Source organism: Manis javanica, chromosome 4, assembly GCF_040802235.1.
Source record: "Manis javanica isolate MJ-LG chromosome 4, MJ_LKY, whole genome shotgun sequence".
In the NCBI taxonomy this organism is placed as follows: domain Eukaryota; kingdom Metazoa; phylum Chordata; class Mammalia; order Pholidota; family Manidae; genus Manis; species Manis javanica.
Genome location: NC_133159.1, coordinates 115,189,802 through 115,215,208, shown reverse-complemented (window position 1 = coordinate 115,215,208; position 25,407 = coordinate 115,189,802). Strand labels below are relative to the sequence as shown.

Genomic DNA, 25,407 nt, shown 5'->3' with positions numbered 1-25,407 from the left:
TAATCATGATGCTTGTCCCATGTCTCTGCCCTGCATCACTACCAGGAGCTAGGGGAAGAGGGTCCCTGTGTTCTTAGTCTGGGTGGAGAGGAGCCCTGTGTTTTTGGTCTGGGAGTAGGGAGCTCTGTATTCTTGGTCAGGGAGGAGAGGGACTCTACATTCTTGGTCTAGGGAAGGCAGCTCTGTTTTCTTAGTCTGGGTGAGGAGGCAGCTCTGCCCTTTTGGTTTGCGGGGAGGCAGATCTGTGTTCTTGGTTGGGGGGGTTGCTGTGTTCTTGGCTGCAAGAATCTGGAGTGGAGTCTCCACCTCACTGACCTGGGAGGAGGGTCAAGGGAGGGAGCGATCTTGGTTCAAATACCACAGACTCCCACCTTTCTTACCAAATGTTCATAAATATCCTTGAACAGATGTTTCTTCATTTTCTGTCCACCTTTTGGATCCTTTCCAGAAGCTTTGAATATTTTGGGGGTATTTTTTTTTACTGGTTTTCACCAAGTTCATGGGGGAGTAGGTCAACAGACCTCTTCATGCTGTCCATGCCTATGTCAATCTCAGAAGGCAGAAGTTTTATTCTTTTTTTTCCCTTGTCACTATTATGTGCACAAAACCATGTAGAGCTGGGCACATAAGAGAGACTCCAGAAACAGTTCTTGAATGAATAAGCAGCAGAAAACTTGATTGTTTCTCTCTACACTCTTCTTAAACTTTCCCTGACAAATACTTCCCTCCCTCCCCCAGGATGAAAACTCAGGGAGGTCTCTCAGGTGTCTCCTTCAATATCTGAAATTAAAAAGTTCCCCACTCCGCCTCTTTGGAGTGTTCCAGGGTCTAGCTCAGTCTAATACATTGAACCCGAACTGTCACTGACATTGCTGTTCCCCCCTCCCCCCTCAAGCCTGACCTGCAGGGGAGGTCAGGGTCAATTTCTTCTCTCTGCCCTCACCTCCGTGTGTCAAGGTACCATTTCTGGCTCTCCCCCACTGCCATAGTATCAGCCCCGAGGGAGGGGAGATTTGTTTCCTGTGGCTGCAGTAACAGGTCACCACGGCTTTAGCACCTTCAACAGCACAAGATTATTCTCTACAATTCTGGAGGCCAGCAGGCCCAAACCAGTCCCCCTGGGCTGAAGTCAAGGCATCAGCGGGGCTGGCTCCTCCCGGAGCCCCCAGGGGAGGGGGAGGGCCCGTGCCCGTCCCCGTCCCCCGCCTCTTCCCTCTCGCCGAGCGGCGGGCTTGCCTCCCGTGCCTCGCGGCACCTCCCTCCGTCCTCGGAGCCGTGCCGCCGCGCACGGCGTCACGTGACCTGCTCTAGGACCAGGTCTCCCTCTGCCTCCCTCTCGTGGGCACACTGGGGATTGCGGCTAGGGGCCACCTCGAGAGTCCGCATCCCCTCCCCAGCTCCGGGGCCTGGACTCAAGTCACAGCTGCAGAGTCCTTGTCACACAGGGACTGATCGCAGGCTCAGGGATTAGCGCCCGGATGTCTTTGATCAGTATTCAGTCCTCCACAGGAGGTCTCGGTCTAAAGTCTGGGACGGTCTTACATGGCTGATTCTGCTGTGCCTGGGCCAGTGCTAATGTTTCCTCCTGTGGGCAGCTTTTGAGAGAACCTCCCTTGGGGACCCCAGCTGCAGCTCCACCATGGAGCTTGGCGTTCTCCCAGCTGCCAGCTCTGATACCCTGTCATTCTGGTTCTCAGCATCCACAAACCATTGGGGTGCCTGAGCCCAAGGGGTCCTCTCAGTTAAGTCCCACTTGCAGGGTCCTGTTTGGTGTCTGGGAACTGGGCACACTTGCCCTCAGGGAAAGATTTGATGCTCACTCCCTTCATGGCTCTATTGACCCCCTGTGTGACAGCCCAGGCTCCTGGCTGAGGCCATGTGGCACAGGGGTTATGACATGGGTGCAGGCTCAGATCTGTTAGGGGCTGAACTCCAGCCCTGCCACTTACTAGCCAGAGACCCTTTGGTGAGCTATTCACTTTTTTTGGCAAACTGGAAAGTACATGACTTAGAGCAGAATAAGCACTTTGAAAGACATAAACCAGCCACCTAGCCCCCTAGCCCCAGGGGACATGCTGGGCTTCCCAAGGGGAGCACTCCCTATGCTTGCCTCCAAGCTCCTCGGATTTGGGGTGAAGGTGGATCCCAACCCCCCTGATGATACTGTTCTGAGGCTTTGAAACCTCAGCTGAAGGTGAGCCAGAAAGAGGCATCTTGTAACATCCTGTCCCCCTGGGGCCTGGGCCAGGCGGAAGACAGGGAGGGTCCGGGAAGGGAAAGGATGAGGGGCCCTGGGATGGGCTGAGCCGGAGCCTGGGCAGCTCTACCTGTGGCATGCTATGGCTTCTGCCACCTTCCTCTTCTTTCCCCTCAACTTTCTCTTTAAACTAAATGTTTTATTTTGAGATAACCGTAGATTTACTTACATCTGATCAACTTTAACAAAGAAAAATTTCAAAGCTTTGGAAAAGCTGTAAGAATAACACAGTGATACCCATATACCCTGACCTGCACTCCCCAATTCATACCTTACTGAGTTCATGGTTTTTAATCTATTGTCCATAGCTATGTAGACACACATTGAAATAAATATGGACATACTTTCTCCACTAGGAAATATATTTCTAAAACCTCATTTATATATAATGAGTTTATATATATATGAATTTATATGTAATTAGTATATATATGATTATTTATTTTTTTCCTTACCTGTCTGTAGAGTGGTTTAGATACAATGACACCTCTATAAGAGCTCAATCCTGATTTCCAAACACAGCCCTCCATGAAAAATACCATCCTCCATTTCTCAGAGATTGCTGAATCCAGGACTGTGGAGGAAAAAAATCCTAGATGAGGTTGGAACATATTGTCAGAAAGTTTGGATGTATTCAGAGAATGACGGGGACTCATTAAAAGGTCAAGGAGGCACTGGTCAAATCTGGGACAATATGAGCATCAAATATATAAAGACAGTCATGGATTATACCCCACTGACTAACATATGAAAGCATGATAATCACATTGATATAAATGAAGGGGAGAAACTTCTTGCAGAAAAAACAATCTGATTTCACACTGGTCCATCTAGTTCTCATCCACCACCAAAAGGTTCTCACTGGCCTTCCCCTCCAGGGTGCCTTCCTGGAGAGGACATGGTTCCAAACAACATTGCTGTGTTTATCCATCTATGCTCTTTCCCACAATTATCACATTTCAAAATTGCTACACTGATACCACTGCCCATAACAGACCAACTAAGGGAAGGTGAAGATTGACTTGCAGCTCTTTTTGATTGTAGTCTCTCCATCCTGCTGAAGGTGTTTACATCCAGAAGAGGCACCTCCTGAACTGGGCTTTGATGGGTAAATAGGAGTCTCTGGGAAGAGAGCATCATGCAAAGGGACATGCATGTGTCAAAGGCTGCGGATGCAGGGACCGTGCTGCGTCCCCCCTGCTATGGCTGGAGGCCAGTGCTATTTGGAGGAAGGGGAATAACAGGATGAGTCTGGAGAGGAGGGGTCATGGATGGATGGGGCTAGTAGCTTGGAAGAGCCTTGAATGTCAGCCAAGGAGCAGGGGGTTGATGTAGCCAGTGTTAGGGAGTCATGGGAGGCACTGGAGTCTAGAAAATGTGGAGGACAGATTGGCAAATTGGTGGGGGTGGCTTGGGGCCACAGACACAGCGCCTGAACTGGCAAGGTGACTTTGCAGCATTTCTCCTCTGGAAACTCAGTTTTGTCATCTGTAACATGGGTACAAAAATGGACTCACTCCCTGGGCTGCCCAGGGGCTCCACATGAGGCAGACCTGGCCCCGACGTCCGATGTGGGGCCTGTTCAGCGCACACACCGCCCCTGCTCTGAGAGAGTTCTGCTTCCTCTTTCTCCCCTGACAGGGGCAGTTTCAGTCTCAGCTTCAAAAGAACAAACACGCTCTCAGAACAAAGGAAGACGGGCTTTGACTGCAGAGGAAGCAGGAAGCACAGGCCCTGCTCTGAGCCCAGCTGCAGGGGCTCAGGGACTGCAGCATGGAGTCCGTGGCCCTGTACAGCTTCCAGGCCACGGAGAGCGATGAGCTGGCCTTCAACAAGGGCGACACACTCAAGGTAGGGTGGCCAGAGCAGGCTGACCTGGCCCCGCATGGGATGAGGGGCTTAGGAACTAGGGCCCCGGGCAGCCCCCCAGACAGAGTCCAGCCTCTGCAAGAGGACAGCCCAGCTTCTCCAGTTATCAGTTATGTGATTCTGGACAAGTCACCTCCTCCCTCTGAGCCTCGGCTTCCTCGTCTAGGAAATGCGGAGATAATTAATGACCCCTCTTTTAGGAGCTGTTGTGAGGATTCAAGGAGACCTTAATGGAGTATCTGGCAGGAGTGGGCTCAACCCCCAGTTTTCCAGGAAAGAATTTGAAAGGACAGTTGGGGAGAGACAAAGAGAAAGGGAGGGAGGAAAAGGATGGAGAGAGAAGTCTGAGGAAAGAAGGAAGAACACAATTTATAGGGGCTAAAATACTGAGACTTACATATTGAAAGACATAAACCAGCCACCTGGCCCCCTAGCCCCAGGGGACATGCTGGGCTTCCCAAGGGGAGCATTCCCTATGCTTGCCTCCAAGCTCCTCGGATTTGGGGTGAAGGTGGATCCCAACCCCCCTGATGATACTGTTCTGAGGCTTTGAAACCTCAGCTGAAGGTGAGCCAGAAAGAGGCATCTTGTAACATCCTGTCCCCCTGGGGCCTGGGGCAGGCGGAAGACAGGGAGGGCCCGGGAAGGGAAAGGATGGGCTCCCTGAAAGGGTGCAATGAAAGGAAAATAAAGTTACACCGCAGTTCATTCCTCCTCACCGATGGACATCGGAGCCCTCTGAGGCAGCCCAGGCACTGGGCCTGTGCCATCACTTCTGGGTTGGAAGTGTCCCTGCTTCCAAGTGTGCACATGAGAGCCGAGCTCAGGGGCCAGATTCAGGAGTGGCCACAACAAGGCCCAGCCCTGGGGCTGCCATGGGCTCACGTAAGGAAGTCCCTGTCCCTCTCTGGGCCTGGGACAGCAGGCATTAGACCGCGTGTCTCTTCACCCCGAGCCCTGGGCCCCACTCGTGGCCCCAAGCTTCGAGCACAAGAAGGGACAGGAGCAACCATTCACTGAGCCTGCTCTAGCCAGGTCCCCTGCTCGGCAGCATGCTCCAGCATCCTGTTCGAAGCTGCTGAGATGAGGAGGGCCAGCACCCCCATTTCATGGGTGACTAAACTGAGGCTCAAGGAGTGACACCACTTCTTTGGCATGGGGTCATATTCAAACCTGTGTCCTTTGACTCTGGAACCTGCATTCTGTCCCCTATGAAACTGAACAGGCTGGGCTGGGGGCTGGGGGGTGATGTTCCCCCAAGAGGAACCACGTCCCCTTGAGGAGGTCCCTTTGCCTCTGCCGGGAAGCCAGTACCTGAGCTGTCGTCTGGGGGCCCCATGGGCGTGTGGCCAGCTAGGGCCGGGGCAGGCTTAGCACCAGCGCTATCTGATCAGGGCACAAGACTTTGGGAGCGCCCATCTAGTTCAGGGCCTCTTTACCCAAAGAACAGTTCGGGGTCTCTAGACGCAGATTTGGGGCTTCAGAGGGAGTGTAACAGGGAGGAGATAGGAATGGGATGGGTAGTAGGCTCCAACTGAGGGTCAGAGTGACCGGCCACTGGTGGGAGGGTGGCTCAGTGCAGGTCCCCAAGGCAGTTATGGTAAAGACCGTGATGTTCCCACTTCCTGCCCAGGCTCCTGTGCCCGCCACCGCCACCCCAAGATCAGTCAGGTTTCCCACTACCCTTTGCTGATGCGTCAGCTGACTCCTGGTGTGTTGGCTTCAGACAGAGGTGCTGGCTGCTAAGGAAGGAGGGGCCTCATGAAGGCGGGCGCAGCACAGGAGCGCCAGGGCAGAAACAGGCCTGGCCCAGAGTGGGTGTCCATAGGACGTGGGAAGGTTGAAGGCAGAAAGGAAGGATCGAAATGACGGCTGAAATGAGGTGCCCCTCTCAGGGGGACTTGCACCTCATGTCCTTGGAGACCAAGGTGGGGATCCTTTGAGCTTAAGAATGACAGCAATGACAGGCAGCAGGAAGGACGCCTTTCCCTCATTTACTCAAATAAACACCTGCCAAGCGATGCAGCACCCACTCTGTGCCAGGCACTTTCCTCAGCGCTGAGGACACAGCAATGAGCTAAGCAAAGTCCCTGCCTTTCTGGGGCTGGCATTCCAGAGTGTAAGGTGACATCTGGAGGTGATAAGTGGAATGAAGACATTGACACAGGGAGATGGAATGCAGAGTGACAATGAAGGAGGGGGCAGAGGGACCGCTTTAGATGCAGTGGTCAGGGCAGTCTCTCATAAAGAGGTGACACCTGAGCTAAGACCTGAAGGATGAGTGGGAACCAGCCGTGCAAAGAGCGGGGGAAGAGAGCATGGGGTGGGTGGTGAGGGGTGGGTGAACAGCTGGTGCAACGGCCCTGAGGCAGGACCATACTGGGATGCTTAAAGAGTTTGTGGTGAAGAGCAGCAAGTGAGGTGGGAGAGGGTGTAGATAAGGTTGGGGGTGGGCAGGAGTCAGGGCCTGTGAAGGGTGTGGATTTCATTCTAAATGGGAGCTGTACTCACTGAAGGGTTTTTAGCAGGGGGAGGACTTGATCGGGTTTATGTTTTGAAAAGACGACAGAGGAGACAGGATTGGGCTTTGCAGTCTACCAGGAATGAAATGAAGGTGGCTTAGATTAAGAAAAAATACATGATAAAAATGACAAAATTATTAATGTCATTGATATGTAAAGAAGTCTGATATATTGACAAGAAAATTATATACAGCCTAATAGAAAAATAGAGAAAGTATATGAAGAGAAAAATTGCCAAGAAGCAATACAAGCAAGTGTTTCACCAGTGAGACAAGACATGCACCTTAAAGCAAGTAACTGTTTTCCATTTGTCAGATCAGCAAAATTTTATTTTAAAAAGAATCTCTGAGGTTGATGAGGGTTTGGGAAAATGTGCCCTTTTATATTCAGGTGGTGGACAGGCAAAGCTACCCAATCATTTTGCAGGGCATGGGGGGATCAGAAAAAGCCTTCAGATATCCATGCCCTGTGACCCAGAAATCCTGCCTCTGGGAAATGAAGACATAATCAGAGATGTACGTGGCCTCCTCCAGGAAGCATCCGAGGATACGCAGAGCATCCTTGGTCCTGGTCTGGGCACTGGCAACTCAGCAGGCAGAAAACAGACATAGTCCCTGCTCATGCAGCTGGCGTTCTGGAGGCAGACATGGGCCACAGGCCAGATAAGTGAGTAAAATACAGGGTTTGTCAGATGGAGACAGTGCCTGGAGAACACAGAAGCAGGCTGGGGATGGGGAATGTTGGTAAGAGTTTGCAATTTAGAATCAACCTGGATTACCTATTCAGGTGCAAAATGTTATGCAGCTCCTAAACATGCTATTTGGGGAAGGCTGCTCATGAAGCAACATTATGTGGCAAAAAGCAGAATACAAACGTGTACACAGAAAATCAACTCTACACAGATAATCAATGGGTATTAATTTTGGAGAAAGAAAACTGGCATTCAGGTACTGGGTTTGGGCCTAGAAAAAAGACTGAAAATAAATGTACTGATCAGCTAGCAGCTGTCAGTTCTGGGAGGTGACTTATGGGCAATTTTTATTTTCTTCTTTACTTTTTCTGTACTTCCTGGATGTTCTACAATAAGCAAGTGTGCCTTCCAGGACCAGATGAAGCGGGGGTGTGGGTGGGGCCCTCACTCTCATGGTTGTACAGGTCCAAGGTCAAATGCTGCCTTTATTTTAGACTTGGATATTTTGGGGGTTTTTTGCATTACTTTTTAAATAGGCTTCATTTTTTAGAGTCATTTTAGATTTACAGAAAACTTAAGAAGATAGGACAGAGGGATACCCATCTGCCCTGCACCCAGCTTCCTCTATTGGCCTCATCTTACATAATTAGCGTGTAAATTTGTTACATGAATGGATTGATATTGATATATTATTATTTTTAAAGATAATGAATGAGATTATTTATTGAAATATAGGTTTTTGTCAGGTTTCAGGTGTACAACATAGTGATTCAACAATTATACATATTATAAAATGCTTACTGTGATAAGTGTAGTTACCATTTGTCACCAGATTAAATTATGACAATAGTATTGACTATATTCCCTGTGCTGTACTTTTCATCTCCGTGACTTATTTTATAACTAAAAGTTTGTCCCTCTTTATCCCAGTCACCTGTTTTGCCCATCCCCCTGCACCCTCCCTCTGACAACCACCAGTCGGCTCTCCGTATTTTTTAGTGTATTTCTGTTTTGTTTGTTCTTATTTTTTTTAGATTCCACGTATGTGCCATCATATGATATTTGCTCTTCTCTGGCTGACTTATTTCACCTATCTAAATACCCAATGTTCCATCCACTTTGTCACAAATGGCAAGGTTGCATTCTTTTTAATGGCTGAATAATATTCTACTGTGTAATGTACCACCTCTTCTTTATCTGTTCATCTACTGATGTTGTTTCTGTATCTTGGCTTTTGTAAATATGCTACAGAAAACATAGAGGTGCATATGTCTTTTCAAATTAATGATTTCGTTTTCTTTGGATAAATACTCAAGTGGAATTGCTGAATCATTTGGTAGTTCTATTTTTAATTTCTTAAGGAATCTCCAGCTGTTTTGCAGTGGCTGCACTACTTTACACATTCCCACGAACAGTACAAGAAGGTTCCGTTTACTCCACGTCCTCGCCAACACTTGACTTGTTATTTCTTGCCTTTTTGATACTTGCCATTCTGATGGTGTAAGGCAATCCACTGTTATCAACTAATGATCACATGCAGAGTTTTTGCATTAGTTTTATTGTCTTACATATTGTCTTAAAATATTTTTTATCTCGATTCCTGAGCTTCTTAGGTGCCCCCTTAAATTTTGCTCTTGAGGTGCCTCGCCTGCCTCTTTCTTGTGCAGGGAGTGCTTTCTGTAACAAAAAATGTGGCTGTGAAGTTGTGCTGTGTCCCCTCTTGTCTCCCCCACCAGGGCCATGAGTGGGTCTTGTGGCCAGCCCTATTCAGTTGGTTTGGGGTGGAAGCTGTGCCATTCATTTATCCAGTGAGCCTTTCCCGAGTGCCTTCGTAAACTAGGCCATTCCCAGTCATGCCACCACACCTCAGCCTCTGGGAACTCACAGTGAGCAGATCTAAGCTCTGGTCTTGGAGAAAGCTTTGTAGCACAAGACTGACCTTGGACAGATGGCCCCAAACATCACTTCCCTGGAACAAAGCCCCCTCCCTGATGGGCCAGGCATTTCTGGCTGTGGAGTGCCCAGCTGGAGGAGGGAAGCAGATGGCGGCTTCACCCCAATCTCTCCATGGATGACCTGGTTCCTAGACCCAGACCCTGGAAGCCCACAGCCTCCTTGACATCTCCAGGGTGAGGGTCAACGGCACCTCAGGCCCCACACAGTCAGCCTTGATCCATTCCCCCAGCAGCTGATGGCCATCGCTCAGGCCCAGACCCCTGGAGCTGTCCTGGCTGATCCCCACCCATCCTGAGTCCTGTGAGTGACCGCCAAAACCTACCCAAACCTGAGCACATCTGTGCCCCCCCAAGTCCAGTCCTGCCTCCTCACTCACCTGGGCTGGTGCAGAGGTGCCCCACTGCCCCCACTCCCACTGCTGCACATGGCAACCTTAACACAGAGCCTGAGCCTCCCCCAACGGCCTCCAATGACTCCTCTCAGCTTTTAAAATTTATTCTGAACTGCTCCCCATGGCACACGCACCTGTGCTCTCACCCTGCGCACCTCTCCCCATTCATCTCACAATGCTGCCCTCCCACCTCAGCTCCAGACACGCTGGCCTCCCCATTCTGGGGATGGGCTTGCCCCCACTCAGGGTCTTGGCGCTGGCTCTTCCCTCTGCCTTGGGCATTTTTCCCCACATCTCACACCTGGTTCTGCCCTGTAATTCAGGCCTCTGCTCACAGGTCACCTCCTCAGAGCAGCCCTTCTTGCAAGCCCTGGCTCCCCTCTGGGCCCCCAGCTGGTCATCCTTGTCCTATTTCAGAGCACTTACCACTATACCCAGTCACCTTGTTTAACTTGTTTCTTCCTTCTTTTATAGTCCACCTCTGCCCACTAGAATGTAAGCTCCTTGTTCCCTGCTGTATTGCTAGGGCACAGCACAGTGCCTGGCACACAGTAGGTGCTCAGGATATGGCAGGGAACAGTGGAGCAGGACAACATCTGGGTGGATGGCACAGTGGGAGCAAAGGCCTGGGTACAGCCCGGGAGGAGCTGGTCTCTCTCCTGTGTGGGAATTCCAGTGTCTCAGAGGGTCTGGGCTTTCAAACAATGTTAACAGTAAGAATTCAGCCAGTGTAACCAATGAGAACATTTCTGGGTTCTTGGAGTGGAGATGACAGGAAAACAAAACAAATAAACAGAACAGAGTTTGGATCAGATATATTATGTTCACGTGGTCACATAGGCAAGACTCTGTAGTTCACAAGACACCGTCACATTCAGCATAGGCCATAAATGTGCCCATTTCACAGATGAGGAAACTGAGGTCACAGCTAATGGAGAGTCAGAGGCAGACAAAGTGGTCTAGAGTTACAGGGCATCTTCCTTGAATCGGTGGCTGCAATAGGCAGCCCAGGGGTTTACATTTTCTCATTATGTTGGGGAATTGTTTTGTTTTTAGTAAGTTCTCCTGAGTCAGCCATCTGCTTCCGTCAGTCTCAGGGCTGCTAACCTTCCCCTGGCTCCAGGGGCAGGAAGGAAGATGCTCAACAGGGCCCAGAGGATGGACAAGGGGGTGCCTGTCTGCAAGGCCGGGGCCTCAGGTCTGGGCCCAAGGGAGCCAATCCCAGCTGCCCTGGCACTGGCCTGGCCCCCCGGCCTCTGCCTCTGCATAGCCACTGCCTGGAATGCTGCTCTAGACCTGATTTTCCCTGTCGACAAACGTCCTCCCTGGGACTGAGCTGGCACAGTGACCCGCTGCGGGACTGGCAGGGGAGGCGGCCCCAGGCCCCCGGCCCCAGAGTCCCTGCTTGCAGTGCTGGCTCTGCCTTGCTCCTGTGGGGCGGCCTTGCTTTCTGCCCCTCTCTGGCCTCAGTTTCTCCATCTGTGGAAGTGCCTTTGGTGATATTGACCTTGAAGGGTTGTTTGAGAATCAGAGTGACACACGAATGCTTGCTGAGGAAAGAGGGGGAGCCCCCGGCCTGGCCTGCCCCTCCCCACGGCAGCTCAGTAGCTCTCCCACAGTGCCCCCCACCCCGACTCTGGCTGTTTCAGTTCCTCTTGGACAACCTGTGGAGCTGTGGTGAGGCCCCCACATGCCAGGGTGAGGCCCCCACATGCCAGGCCTGGCATGCCGTGTGACCACAGCATGCCAGGACTGAGCCTCAGCCCAGCTCAAAGGTCTTCCTTATTTGCTCCTGGATGGCTGAATCCCCATTGCACCCACCCCACTGGATTGTCACCCCTGAGCTCAGACTGTAGGGACTATTGAAATGCAGTGATCCCAGGAGGCTGTCCCTAGGTGCTGAGCTCAGGCTGACCCCCCAGCCTTCCTGACCACCTCAGGCCTTCAGTCCATGGCTCAGTGCATGGCATGCAAATGCTGTGGGACCCACAGAAGCTGGGCCCTCAGGTTCAGCTTGGGAACTAAGGCACCCCAGATCTGCCTCCCAACACCTCTCAGTCTGCTGGGGGTCTGTGGGGTGGAGCCTAAGAGTCCTTCAGCCCCACAAAGTTCAACCCACTGACCAAAACCTCTGGGTCCTTGACTATCCCACCTGGGGGGTTGTGACCCTACAGGGGACGGGCTGTTCTGAGGCTGGGGAGCAAGCAGGACTGTGAAATCACACAGGGCCCTTGTGACTTTGGGCAGGTCCCGAGCCCTCCCCTGTGGAATGGGCCCCAGGACTGGCCTTGGTGCCACCCCTCTGGGGCCCTCAAGCAGCAGGACCTCAGCAGGTGATAGCTGTCTGTCCTCAGTGACCAAGCGGCCGTGTCTCTCCTCCCCACAGATCTTGAACATGGAAGATGATCAGAACTGGTACAAGGCTGAGCTCCGGGGTGCTGAGGGGTTTATCCCCAAGAACTACATCCACATCAAGCCCCACCCGTGAGTGGCCACCACCTTAGTCCTGTGTCCTCGAGGCACCCTCTCTGCCCAGCCCTGCAGCCAAATGGCCCTACCTGGCCTGGATTGGGCTGCACGGAGCTGCCTGCAGGGCCTGGGCCACAGCGCATCCCTTGGGTGCGGGGACCCCTCCCTCCAGCCTCTGTCCCTGTGTCCGGGGCCCCTCAGTCTCTACCCTGAGCAGGCGCAGGGGACAGAGTGTGAGGACCTGCCCAAAGGGCTGGCACAGTTGGCACCAGCCAGGCTACTACACTGGGGACCTGGACCACCAGACTACCTCCAGGAGAGCCGTGGAGAAGACTGGCCCTGGGCCCTTGGCTGGCGGGGCCACCGGCTGCTGCCTGGCTTCGGGCAGGTCCCTCCTCTCCCTGTTCCTTAGTTTCCCTATCTGTAACATGGGGAGAACTAAGGCTCCGATCTGCAGAGGATTCTAGAGCTCTAAGAGTTGGGTTCAGCCCCTTGCAAAGGTTGGAAGTGAGGCGGGGTGTTGGAGGGGTAGAGAGGTGGGCAGGAAGCAGACCCTGTGGGTCCCACTTTGGGGTACATGGGGGAGCTGGGCGTGGGCTGAGCAGAGTCTGGTACCAGGGCAGAGTGTGAGTCTGGTGTGGGATCCCGGTGGCCCGTCAGCCTCTGAGCAGGGCAGCCCAGTGCTGCTGCCCCGGGAAGGCTGGGGCAGAGCCACAGTGGCCAAGAGCCTATGAAAAACCAACTGGATAGGCTTGAAATGTTGGCTGAGGTAGCCCCAAGATACAGCGGCTTACTCAGTCATTCATCAAACATCAGCCCCAGGGGCCCGGCCCGGGTGAGGCTGGAGACACAGGAGACGCTGGGGTCAGAGCATCCCTGCCCTGTGGGGCAGGACATAAGGAAAGGGTGATTGGAAAGGCAGTCAGCCCCGAGGTAACAACCAGGTAAGGCTTCTCGGAAGAGGTAGCAGTGAGTGGGGCTCTGAAGGATTATAGGAGTTAGCTATGTAGAAGAAAAGAAAGGCATTCCTGGGAGAGGGGACAGGTGACCACCTGTCATGGGTTTTCTCATGGTGCTGGGACTGGCAGCAGGGCCTCAGACGACAGGCCCAGGGTGGTGGGGACCCAAGGAGTTGTCTGAGCAGAGGACTCAGTGAGATGTGAGGCGTGACAGGGCTGCACAGGCTGGGGGGGCGGGCTGGGGGCCACCGCGGGTGTGTGGCTGTGGGGGAGGGAGGGGGCAGCCCGGATGGTATTTCCTCTCTATCTGTCTTCGAGTTATTTTCAAAGCTGTCACCTCCCACATCCTGAGCTGGGCGAAGCCCCGTCCTACCTACTGGGCACTGCCTGGGTTCCGGCCCCCCCCAGCCTCCCTCACAGAGGCTGTAGCCCTGTGTTCCAGCCCCCGCAGGGTCCCTCTGGGCTTGGTGACATCAAGCAGGCGTCGGCCCCTCAGGCCTTACAGCATGAGGGGAGAGAGGGAGAGCTCAGCCCAGGGTCACCAGCCAGGCAGCTGCCCAGGCACCTATAAGCCACCGTAGGACACAGGTGGGAGCCGCCATGGCTGGCTGGTCAGGAAGAGGCCGCCGGGTGGGGGAAAGCACCTGGGATGCCTGAGGTTGCTGAATGGCCTGAGCAGAGGCTTCCATGTGCTCAGCAGGGGAGAAGAGCTGCCACAGGATTGTGGTGCGGGGCCAGGCCTGCTGGGATGATGCCAGGGACTGAGGCAACATTCCACCAGGGCAGCTGGGAGCCATGGAGGGTTCCAGTCTCTGACGCCCCTGGGCTATCAGCTCTGGCCACTGTGTCTGGGGCAGAGCAGGCACAGGGTCAGGCCCCAAGCCATCTCGCTAAGCCTGGTACTTTTTTGGCTAACCTCAACACCTGCCCTGGCCCTAAAATAGCAATGGGGAAACTCCAGCTTAGCACCTGACCCAGCCTGTCAGGCCCTGGGTGTGGGGCGGTGGGACGGCAGAGGTCCCAGGAGGCCTTGTGCCTACAGCAGGCCCACTCTACCCCTGAGCACCCACTGTCACCCCCACCTGCCCAGGGAGCCCCCGGGCAAGGTGTGAAGATGCAGACCACGAACTCCCAGAATGGGCCCCCTGGGCAGGGGCCATGGAAGCTCCTGACCCATACATGTGGCCAGTGGGGGTCAAGGAGGGCTTCCCAGAGGAAGAGCCAGGTCCACTGGGCCTGGAATTTAGAGTGGAAGTATCAGGGAGGGTAGCCGACAGGCCTAACACAGGGTGGGGGCTGTGGACCACTTCACGGCAGCAGCACCTTCCTTCTCCCAAGGGCCCTGCAGGCTGGGCACTGTTGTCATATCTCACAGGCCAAGGAGAAAGACACAGACAGGTCGAGTGGCTTGTCCATGGCTACATGGCTGGTAAGAGGCACTGGGATTGCAGCCCAGGGAAGTAGGCCCAGCTGTGCCAACCAGGAGGGGCAGTGGGGGAGCCTGTGAGAGTAGCTATGAGGCTGGGGGAGCCAGCCATGCAAGCTTTTGGGGAATCCCTGCCCTTCTCTGGCCTTAGTTTCCACATCAGTAAAGTAGGGAACTATGCAAGGTGGCCACAGGGGTGGGACGCCGGCGTGGTGGAGAGCTGGGTTCTACAGGCATCAGGAAATGCTTGCTTCTCCCCCACCCTGTCCTTAAAGTTGCCTGAGGACCAGCCCTACCTTCCCCTGAAGGGGGCAGGGCTGGCCTCCTCCATAGGCCCTGTTGTGACACCCTTTGACGGTGACAGCCACCCACACACTGACACCTCCTGTGGGGTTTTGTGGTTCTTTAGAGACACCTGGGCCTTCAGGAAATACCCCCTCGGGCCCACATCCCCGTCTCCTGCAGCACTGTGCCCACACCTGCTGGGGCTTCTGGGTGGAGGAGCCCCCTTCCTGGTCCCCAAGCTCTGGCCTCCATGTCCCAGCTCCAGCCTGGAGGCATCTGTCCAGGACTCCCAAACTCCAGAGACCCAGGCCGAACTCTCCAGATAGTTGCCTTGAGCCCCACACTCAGCAACCACCTTTGCCCCCTCTGGGGAAACCTGCTGTGGGATGGGCCCAGGGTCTCCACCAGTTTGGGGCAGCAGTGGGCTGGAACCCCTCTTCCTGGGGTGTGGGCTCCTGTGACGCAGTGCCTGAGACACGATGTGAGGACAGGACTTTATTTCAGAGTGGGAAGTGGGCCGGGGATGAGCCTTAGGGCTGTGTCACTGACCCGGCTGCTGTCAGTAACGCCTGGTGCCCTGTGCAGCTGGGGGAGCCTGGGGGTGGGGACAGCACAGGTGCCCTGGAGCGCTCCACCAGGGGCAGGGAGCTGGGTGTTTATCCCTGCTCCCCTCAGTTATCACTGGAGGATATTCTGGGGGCTCAGCTCGACCTGCACACAGGCCAAGTATGGTGGTCGCCAGAAAAGAGACCTTGGGCAGAATCTCGAGGGTTTGCATTCAGCAGACAGTGGCAATTGAAGTGGGAACATGGGCAGGACACTGCCAGCATCTCCTGCTGCACTGAACACCCTCTGCTCTCTGCTTCGAGGGCTCAGCAACATCCTGAGACAACAGGAAAAGTCCCACCTCACATCCGCCTCCGGTGCCAAGCTCACACTCAGGAAGCATTTGCTGAAAGAGGGAAGGGAAGTGCTACAGGGAACAGAGGCGCCAGGCCCCATGCCTGGTGGGCCCCACCATGAGACTGCACCCACTCAGGGCCTCAGTTTCCCCATCTGGACAATAAAGGGGCTAGGCTAAAGCACTGGGGCTGGGAAGTCAGCCAGAGACTACCTGGATCCTCTAGGGTAGGCGAGGCCTGAAGGGGCCAGGGGATTCCTGGAGCCATGCAGCAAGATGGGCAGCACTGGGAGAGAGGCTTGGACCCACAGGTCCTGGGGCAGAGGGATGGTGGCGGTCTTGCACAACTCTAAGCACTTACCAGACAACTTCTGAATGCCCAGTTCTGGTTGACCAGCAGGAAAAGAGACTTGCACCTGTGAAGAAGATTCCAGATGTCTCTTGGTGTCTGTGAAGTGGGTACCAGGAGAGATCCTTCCTCACCAGATCAAGGCTGCTATTGTTCTTGTCATCCATTTCTCTATTCACTTTTAAGAACCTACTGTCTAAAACAGAAAAGCTCAGCTGGAGTTGGCTGGTTGAGGTTTACTGAGGTTTGATTCTTCTGCTTTCATGAGGGTATCTGTTTGCCTGGTGTGAGAAAGGGTTGGGCTCCGGAGCAGAATGCTAGGATGGGGCCCCAGCTCCCGCTGGCCACCGTGCATGACCTTGGGCTCTGCACTTTACCTCTGTGCCTCAGGTCCCTCCCCTGTGAAATGGGTACAAGCACATCTCATGCTTCTTGGGACTGCTGTGAGGATCAGCGATGTGGAGCACCTGGTGCATGGGGAGGAGGGCAGCCCAGCCTCCTGCTGCCTTCACCTGGCCCCTCTCTCTGCAGGTGGTACTCAGGCAGGATTTCCCGGCAGCTGGCAGAAGAGATTCTGATGAAGCGGAACCACCTGGGAGCCTTCCTGATCCGGGAGAGTGAGAGCTCCCCAGGGGAGTTCTCTGTGTCCGTGAAGTGAGTGCTGCCCCTGAGGTGTGCAGAGGTGGGTGGGTAGGGAGACAGCATCTGAGCCGAGCCTTGAGGCACAGGACAGGCCCCGGAGGGAGGGAGAGAACAGCATCCCTGAGGAGGAGCAGCCCCTATAGACACCTGGAGGCAGGTGGCTGTCGGGGTCAGAACGGCATGCCCACAGGAGGTGGCAGAGGGCAATGACGATGTGCGCAGAGAGCAGGCCTGGACCCACTCAAGGCCTCGAGTGCCAGGCTGAGGGGTCTGGATGTTATTTTGCGAGCAATAAGGAGCATCAGAGATTCATCATCAGGGGAGGTAGAGGGATACCAGCGGAGGACATGATGGGAATGGCCAGGGGTGGGAAAGCCCCAGGGCACCCAGGGCAGGTGCTCACGATGTGATCTGCACTGGGTCTCACTAAGTGGTGACAGAGTTGAGAGGATGGACCCTGGAGCCTGGCAACCTGGGATCAGATTCTGGCTCTGACACTCCCTGGCTGTGTGACCTTGGGCAAGTCACTTAACCTCTCTGTGTCTGTTTCCTCAAATGGAGGGTATTGAGCAGAGTGAAAGGTGATTGCCTCCTACGTTTTAGCTGATCCTCTGGCCACTGTGAGAAGGATGGGTGGTTGGGAGTAAGTGGGAGCGCTGGGAGACCAGTGAGGAGCCAGGTGGAGCGGCCGGCGCTGGGCTGTGGTGGGTGCTGGGTGGCGGGAAGTGGCTGCATCGGGCGGGTGGGGTGGATTCGTGAGGGGGGCCGCAGCAGTACCATCAGGGCTGTCATGGGCACAGGGCACAGCCACACGGTGGAGACGCCCCCGTGTCCGCTCCTGCCATCACCAAGAGTGGTGTTCTGGCGGCAAAGCTGCCAGCTGGAAGGAAGGGTGAGTGGTGGGCCAGAGCTGGTGGCACTGCCCCTGGGCGGAGGAGGCTGCTCAGTGTGTGGTGCAGCTCCACCAGTGGGGTCAGGGGCCCCAGTGGAGCCGAGAAGGGACTTGGACAGGGAGGGTTCGTGGTGCCCTTGGCAACTCAGAGCATCCCATGTCAGTGTCCATGTTTGCAGAAGGGCATCCCATGTCAGCATCCTCCAGGCCCGCCGGGGCACTGAGGTGAGCTCTGGCCTGTGCCATGCTCACCATCCGTTTCTGTAATGCACTCAGGGTGCTGTGCCCTGCGGGGGGTGATCTCCTATCTGGGCCTGGAGGCACCCGCATGGGGAGGCCCACTATGCTCAGGAAGACTGCTGGGAAAGGAGGTAAAAATGACCCAACATCAAGAGGGTCAGAGCCCTCACCTTGGCCCCCTCCAAGCTAGGTAACCAGCCGTTGCTCTTTTACCTCCTTTTCCCACTGGGAACGGGCTGGTTATCCAAGGGACAGGAATGGCTCTTGCCCTCCTTGAGCCTCTATTTCACCATCTTAAGAGTGGGAGCACTGTCTGTGTGTGGGGGGGTACTGAGCTCCTGGCCCTGAAGCACCCAGGATGGTCGTGGACACCTGGAGTGCACCCTGGCTCCCCTCCCTACCTCCACAGTCCAGCTCCCACCTCCCACTGGGTTCCCTGCAGAAAGGAAGTGGCGGTTTCCCACGTGCTGGTGTCCAGGGACCTGGTCACCTTCTGGGAATGGCACCTGTCAGGCGGCCTCTCTGGCTTCAAATGGCTGCTGGAATCAGCTCCAAAGCCCAAGGCCACCCAGTACAGTAGGGGCATGGGGAATCACCGGGAGCTCCTGGAACATGAGCTGAGGGGAGGTGGTGGCACCCATCTCTCCCTCTCCTACTAATAAATCCCACGGCCTGAACCTCCACCCTGGACGCCTCAGTGCACTGCCCTCTTTTGTAAATGCAGCCCCGCTGTGTGGGTGCACAGATTCAGACCCAAACATCTCAGCCTACTGTGGTGTGACTCACAGGCAGGACAGGGAGAGGAGTCAAACCCAGGGCGTGTGCTAGGGAAGGTGACATGGCCCAGGGGTCTCCATGATGAATGAACACGGAGGATTTAATGACAGCAGGCACTTCCCACATGGTGAAGGAAGGGACATCTGAGCTGGGCCCTGGTGCATGAGAGGGAGTCTGGTGCACAAAGTGGGGAGAGGGTGTGGCAGGCACAGGGAAGGATGTGTGCAAAGGCCTGTAAGTGGGACAGACAGGGTTTGGATGACAAGTTCATCTGACCAGCAAAGGAGATGGGCAGTACTAGGGGGCAGTTCTTGGGCAGGGGAGCCAGGACCAGTGCGATCCTGGGAAGGGGTCTGAGAAAGCCCCCCGAAGTCAGATCCAGCAGGAGCTCCTCCCGCTCTGCTGGCTGTGGTTCATGCACAGCACCACCAAGTGGCGCCCTCACCCTTGCTCTTGTCCCAGCTGAGCCGGGGCCCCTAAATCCTCTCCCACTCTTGGTTCACTGAGGGCCTTTCTGTGACCCTTGGAGGACCACCAAGCAGTGACCAGAGTAGGAAGCAGACTCAGAGGGTGTATATGCTAGGAGAGTGGGCTCTTGAGCAAGAATATCATCTCTGACACTTCCGAGCTGTATACCCTCGGCAAGTACTCCTCTGAGCCTCATTTCTTCATCTGTAAAATGAACATTGATGTGAAGTGCTGGAAGAAGCCAGTTATAGTAATTATCACTCTATTGACCTTCCAAGGGCCCCACAGTGCTTCTCAGCCCCCCTGCCTCATGGATGCAGGCGATTAGAGCAGAGATGGTGGCAGGGGAGGTGGGGAACCAAGTTCTGGTCCTGGCTGTGCTCTGAACCTGCTGGGTAACCTCAGGCAGATCCTGAGGTTGTCGTGTCCTCATCTGCAATGTGCAGGCAGAAACCACAGATGTTATGATGTCCAGGGACCCAGCAGCCAGCTGCACAGATCTGTGTGTGAGAGCATTTCCTCCCTTACTGGTTTGGCTCTTGGGGACTCTGACCCCACTACGCGTGGCATCTCCTACATGCTCATGCCAAGCCCCATAAAGCTGTGAGAAGTGGGGTTTATGGGCCTCATGCTGCTTCACGGAGCAATAGTGGCCACAGCCAGCCGCCCCTTTACGAGTTTACAAAGGCTGTCCCCTTCCACCTGCAGGAGCTCTTCTGAGTAGGCAGCCAGCAGGCCAGGGGCCAAGGTTGGAGCACAATGCCTGGGCTGTGTAACTTTTGCCCCACTCTCCAGCCCAGGCTGCTGGAGACTCCCCTCTGTTACAGTTTGTTCTCAAGTGAGGTGTGTTGCTTCCTTTCAGGACAGAAGTGCCCTGGAGTTGATGTACGTGTGTCTGCTCTGCCCCTTTGGCCACTGAGCACCTACTATGCACCAAGCCTCATTCCAGGTGCCTGGGATTCAGCCAAGAACAAAATAAGACAAAGTTCTCTGTCCTTTAGGCACTCAATGTTTTACTGGGGTGACAAACAATTAGTAAATTATATAAAAATTTGGGAGATGATAAAGGCTCTTGGGAAAACAAAGCAGGAAAGAAGTGGCAGGATGCAGTATTTTGCATGCAAAGACAGGAAGTGATCCCCAGAAGCCCAGTCTGCAGGTAAGGAAACAAGCTCAGAGAGGTACAGTAACTTGCCCAAGGTCTCATAGCAAGGAACAGCAGAGCTGGTACTCATTGACCCTCTGTGCCCTGACAGACCGGGTCTTCCATTCTTCCAAGCCCTCCCTGAGATGCAAAGGCCCTGTGGGAGTCTGTCCCCACTGGCACCCCCAGGTCAGTTTGATCCTATTCATGTCTGCAGCAGTACAGGTATTGCATCCCTCCCTTGCCACAGATGGGAATGCTGAGGCTCAAGGAGGGCTGTGCCTAGTGGCAGTTAGCACCCAGTCCTCTGCCCGGGCGTCACTGTCCCTGGCTGGGCCAGTCTTGCAGCCCCAGCCCTACCCAGTCTTGTCACCTTTGCTGCCGCCATCCAGCCAGAGAAACCTGTTGGGCAGGCCTGTCTGCTGCTAGCATCAGGCCCAACTTGGCCCTGGGGGCCTTCCTGACAGCCCAGGGGCCAGGCCCAGCCCCCTAACCCCCTAAGTAAGGGGGTGTGGGGTCACACACAGAAACCACCACCACAAAAAAAGGTGTACCCACAGTCACTCCCAGAGCAGCAAGAGACACACATGCATGCTCCCAGTCACAGTGGAGACAGACACCTGACACGTGCATGCTGCAACACCTGCACACACAGCCTGGGCACTTCCCACTGTTGTGGACCAAGCAGGTGCCAGGACCAGGCTCAGACACCCTCTGGGCTGCCCTTCCCTCCTCCAGCTCAGGATGGCTTCACCCAGCAGAGCTGTGTACATCCAAGCCTTCCCTCCCAGTTCAGGGGTTATTTGGATCCAGACTTGGTTTCCCCTATGTGCCCTGCAGCTCCCCTGGGCCTGAGGGTGGGGGTTGAGGTCTGGAGAGTCCACAGAGGGCAACCCACAGTCTAAGGGGTTCTCAGATGGCACAAGGCTCCACCTGGGCCTTGAAGGTTAAGGCAGGCTAAGGTTAAGGTGGAGGAAAGGGAAAAGGCATTCCTGGTGGGAATCATGGGCAAGGGCCTGGGAGGCTGGGAGACAGGCTGGCTGGGAGAGAGAAAGAGGGCAAGGGGAGGGAGAGACTGCTCCAGGTGCTGAGTCCTTGAGGTCCTCAGACAGAGATGGCCCTGCCTGGCCTCCATAGGTACGGTTAATGATCAGGCCAGGGACTGGTGTGGCAGGAGGGGCCACATGTGGGTCACACACAGCAGCAGCCTCACCAAAACGGCTGCTCCTGCCTGTGGGCAGGCTCCCCTCTGGGCCCTGCTCTCCTCACTGTAGAACAGGAAGTTTGAACCAGATGGAAGACAACAAAACCTGCCATCTTGCTGAGCACCTACCATGTGCCCCACATAGGCCAGCGACTGGGACATGCAAGCTTCCCGGATGTGAGAATTCTCCAAATCTCAGGCTGGGAGGTTCTAGGATTCCTGGGTCCCTTGTCCCTTTCTCATCTCATCTCATCTGTTTTCCACTCTCTGACCCTCTGATATGATGAGGGAATACTTTATTCTGGATAACTTTCCAGGTAACTAAAGATAAACTTCAAGTATCAAAATGTTCAAAGTTGTGGCCTTGGGGTTTGATATCTTTTTCTAACCTGCCACAGCCTTGGGAGGATTTGGTGGCAGTGGGTGAGAAGGCTGAGCAAAGTCTGGGAACTGAGGAGGGAAGGGGCTCGTTGCACCAGAGAGTGTCTGAAGGAAGTGAGGCTGGGCGCATGATCAGAGCCAGCTCTCCAGTCTGCAGGGCAGTGGGGGACCATGGAAGCTCCTGGAGGTGGGGCTTGGGGGCGACCTGAGCACCCAGCACACCTGTGCTCACACCAGCAGGCTTGGGTCTGAGTCGGGACTGGGAGGGCTGGGAGGGGACAGGGAATGGAGGAGAATGTCCAGGCCCAGGAGGGCCAAAGAGGCGTGAGAGGAGGCTGTCCGATCACCACTCTCGGAGGAGCCCATCTAACGCTGCTAGGTAACCACAGTCAGCAGTTCCTCAGCACTTATCCAGAAGGGAGGTGTTATCATTACCAGGAAATTGAGGTCCAGAGAGCTTAAGTGATTTGCCTAAGTTGCACAGCAAGAAAGGGGCCTTGCCCAGTGCCCACCCCCTCAACTCCACACTCCATTGGGAGGCTCTGGGGGGACTCTCCAGGTCTTGTATGGAGTGGGGTCTTGCGGCCTGGTACCCGCCCTCTCATACTGTCCTTCTGTCTCAGCAGGGGAGAGCAAGGCCTGGCTGCAGGTGGGGCTGGGCTGGGCGGGGCGGGGCGGGAGGGCTGGCTGGCTGAGGTGGCCCTGGGTCCTCTCCCCAGCTATGGGGACCAGGTGCAACACTTCAAGGTGCTGCGTGAGGCCTCCGGAAAGTACTTCCTGTGGGAGGAAAAGTTCAACTCCCTCAATGAGCTGGTTGACTTCTACCACACCACCACCATTGCCAAGAAGAGGCAGATCTTCCTGCGGGATGAGGAGCCTCTGCTCAAGGTAGGCAGGTGGGTGGGCCAGTGGGCCTCCCTGCCTCCTGCCATCTGTAGAGGCTGGGATACCTGATGGGGGCAGGCCCTGCCTGGCCTCCCCAACCTCTCCAGCAGCCCATGTGTCAGGAGGAGGGGTCCAGCACAGGCTCTAGAGTTCTACTTTGGTGGTGCTGCATTGAGACAAGGAAGGGTAGGAAAGGAGAAGAGGGTAAGAAAAGGAAGGATCAGAAGAAATTCCGTGGGAAAAACTGTGTCTGGCTTGTCCTCAGCTCTTAGAGCAGTACACAGCACAGAGTAGGTGCTCAATAAATGTTTGTTCACTGAATGAATTAGCCTACCATGTGCCACATACTGACTGGGCTCTGTATGCTGGGTGCCACATCATCCTTATTGTACAGGATAGGAACCTGAGGCTCAGAGAGTGAGGTGACCACCTGCCAGGTAGGTGCAGTCCTGGTTTCTGCTCCCCAGGAGCTGGGCTTGCTGGAGGTTGGGGGGTGTTAGTGTATTTGGGGGCAGGGTCCCAGTGGGCACAGGGTGAGAGGGGTTATACTGCCCCTCCACCTCACAATAACAGCAGTTTGCCAGCCAGCCCTTTCATCAAGGGGCCCCGAGGACCAGCCGTGGCTCTCATTAGGATGACGACACCAGCCAGCAGGGCTATGAGCCCTGACAGGCTGTTTTCCTTGGGAGGGGGTGTCAGCAAGGCCTGGGGCTGGACAACAGGAGCCTGGGGCAGCTCAGCTGAACCTGGGCTCTGCAGAGGATCTGGGGAGCATGGTCATTGCCGAGACCTGGGGAGGGACCAACAGGCTGCCACAGAGAACTCCCCATTCCTGTTCTAGTCCTGCCCTCTTCCTAGACCCCCACCTCCTTGCTATGTGTGACCTTTGGGTCAGTTCATCCCTCAACTGGGCCTCAGTTTCCCTTCTGGCCAACAGGATGAGCCCTGGAGTCTGATATGCCAGGAGAATCAAACAGTGCCTCGGGAGACCCCACTAATGCACCCTCTGTCCCACCAGTATGCCTGGCCTCCTCAGCCTGACCGTAGGGACCTCAGACTGTGAGCTCTCAGTATTAGGGACTCTTCTCCGCTACTGGTCTCTGTCTCCTGGACCTCCACTCCCTCTCCATTGCTGCCTAGGCCAAAATCTGCCCTTGGAGGTGTGAGGGAGCTAGGATGGAGCTGGGCGGCCACCTGGGGGCTCCCTCACACCCACTGCCTTGCTCCGGCCTGGGCCTGGGATCACCACCCAGTGGGGCAACTCCAGGGCTGGCTATCCCCTGGAACTCAGGCGGCCGCCTCCTTCCTGGGCAGAGAACCGCTGATTACAGCCTGTTCATGGATCCTATCACCCTTCCTGGAAAAGATCCCACAGGCTCAGAGCAGAGATCCTGGCGGGACAGGGCCAGGGCACTGGGCACAGCCGTCATGGCACCAGGCTGATGCACCTGTGGAGAGCTCACATCCAGCTGCCATTCACAAGTAGGGGGACTGAGTCCCACAAAAGGTAGAGACTTGCCCAAAGTCACCAGGGGCATAGACAGGATTGGAACCCATGTCTGAGAGCTGGGAGCAGCTCTAAGTGATGTCCTCTCCCTTAAAGCCTGGACAAGGGTAACAGCAGTAAATTCTGCTCTTAGCTACACATCACTTTACAGTTTATAAGGCCTGTTCCTGTGGTTCCAGGACCTGGAGTGCAAAGTCATCATGGCTACTGTAGACCCAGGGAAATGAGACCCCAAGAGGGGCAGGGCCTAGCCAGAGTCGCACACTGAGGACCAGGACTCAGGTCTCTTGACCCACCAGCCCTGGGGCCCACCAGTCCCAGCTGGGCCGCCAGGACAGGCATGTTACTCTATATAGATGTAGCGTCTGTGTGGCAGACACACAGGGGGCAGGCATCAGGAGGCCCACGGGGTGGGGTGGTGGCCATCTGTCTGGAAGTGGAGGCACAAGTGAGTTTGGCCTCAGTCCTTCCCAGAATACTGCCTCCCCAACCTGTGGCAAATACTTGTCTTGTTGGGCCTGCCTCCTGGAGGGCTGCACTAACTGCTTCCTGCCCTTGCAGACACCCAGGGCCTGTTTTGCCCAGGCCCAGTTTGACTTCTCAGCCCAGGACCCATCGCAGCTCAGCTTCCACCGTGGCGACATCATTGAGGTCCTGGAACGCCTGGACCCTCACTGGTGGCGGGGCCGCTTCTGTGGGCGTGTTGGCCTCTTCCCTCAGAGCTACGTCCAGCCAGTGCACCTGTGACCGGAGTGGGGTCCTTGGGGCAGAGCCGGCAGACCAGCTGTCCACCCAACTCTGAGGTCCAGAGAAAGGACAGGGGCACCCTCTTCGTGGGTCCCACAAAGCTCAGTGGAGGGCCTTGGACTGGAACGTGGGCCTCCCAACTGCCAGGCCCAGACTCCTGCCACTTCACACAAACTGGGAGAGGCCCCCAGCACCCCGAACACCGAACAGCGGTGTTCAGTGCCCCCCAGGCAAGGGAGCTCCCCAGGCTTCCCTTGATCTCCTCCCATTGGCCACCAGCTGTGTGATGTCAGAGGTGGGGCAGAGGCTCCGCCCACTCCAATCTCAGGGTGGTTCAAGACTCCTAGGTTCCTGCAGTTGGAGGCTCAACCCAGGGGTCGGTGGGCTTGGTGGGCGGGTTCACCACCTGCAGGCCTACCTGCCTGCCCTCTAAGAGGCCCCTCAA

At 55.3% G+C, this 25,407-nt stretch overlaps 1 protein-coding gene across 2 annotated transcripts; it reads left to right on the top strand.

Moving 5' to 3' along the window:
* Positions 1-3,905: 3,905 nt before the first annotated feature.
* On the top strand, positions 3,906-25,102 carry GRAP (GRB2 related adaptor protein). Of its 2 annotated transcripts, XM_037019433.2 has the most exons (5): positions 3,914-4,108; positions 12,073-12,170; positions 16,607-16,729; positions 22,543-22,711; positions 24,777-25,102. In XM_037019433.2, the coding sequence occupies exons 1-5, from the start codon at positions 4,031-4,033 to the stop codon at positions 24,960-24,962; spliced, it is 654 nt and encodes a 217-aa protein (XP_036875328.1). In that variant the 5' UTR covers positions 3,914-4,030; the 3' UTR covers positions 24,963-25,102. The 2 variants fall into 2 exon arrangements, with proteins under 2 accessions (XP_017524120.1, XP_036875328.1); XM_017668631.3 differs by lacking the exons at positions 22,543-22,711; positions 24,777-25,102 and adding an exon at positions 21,480-22,496 and having other exon boundaries at positions 3,906-4,108.
* The last annotated feature ends 305 nt before the right edge of the window (positions 25,103-25,407 follow it).

Excerpts from the sequence above, each read along its gene's own strand:
- GRAP (XM_037019433.2), top strand. The coding sequence starts at position 4,031 with ATGGAGTCCGTGGCCCTGTACAGCTTCCAGGCCACGGAGAGCGATGAG. Across the intron at positions 4,109-12,072 it reads ACAAGGGCGACACACTCAAG|ATCTTGAACATGGAAGATGA; the intron begins GTAGGGTGGCCA and ends TCCTCCCCACAG. Across the intron at positions 22,712-24,776 it reads ATGAGGAGCCTCTGCTCAAG|ACACCCAGGGCCTGTTTTGC; the intron begins GTAGGCAGGTGG and ends CTGCCCTTGCAG.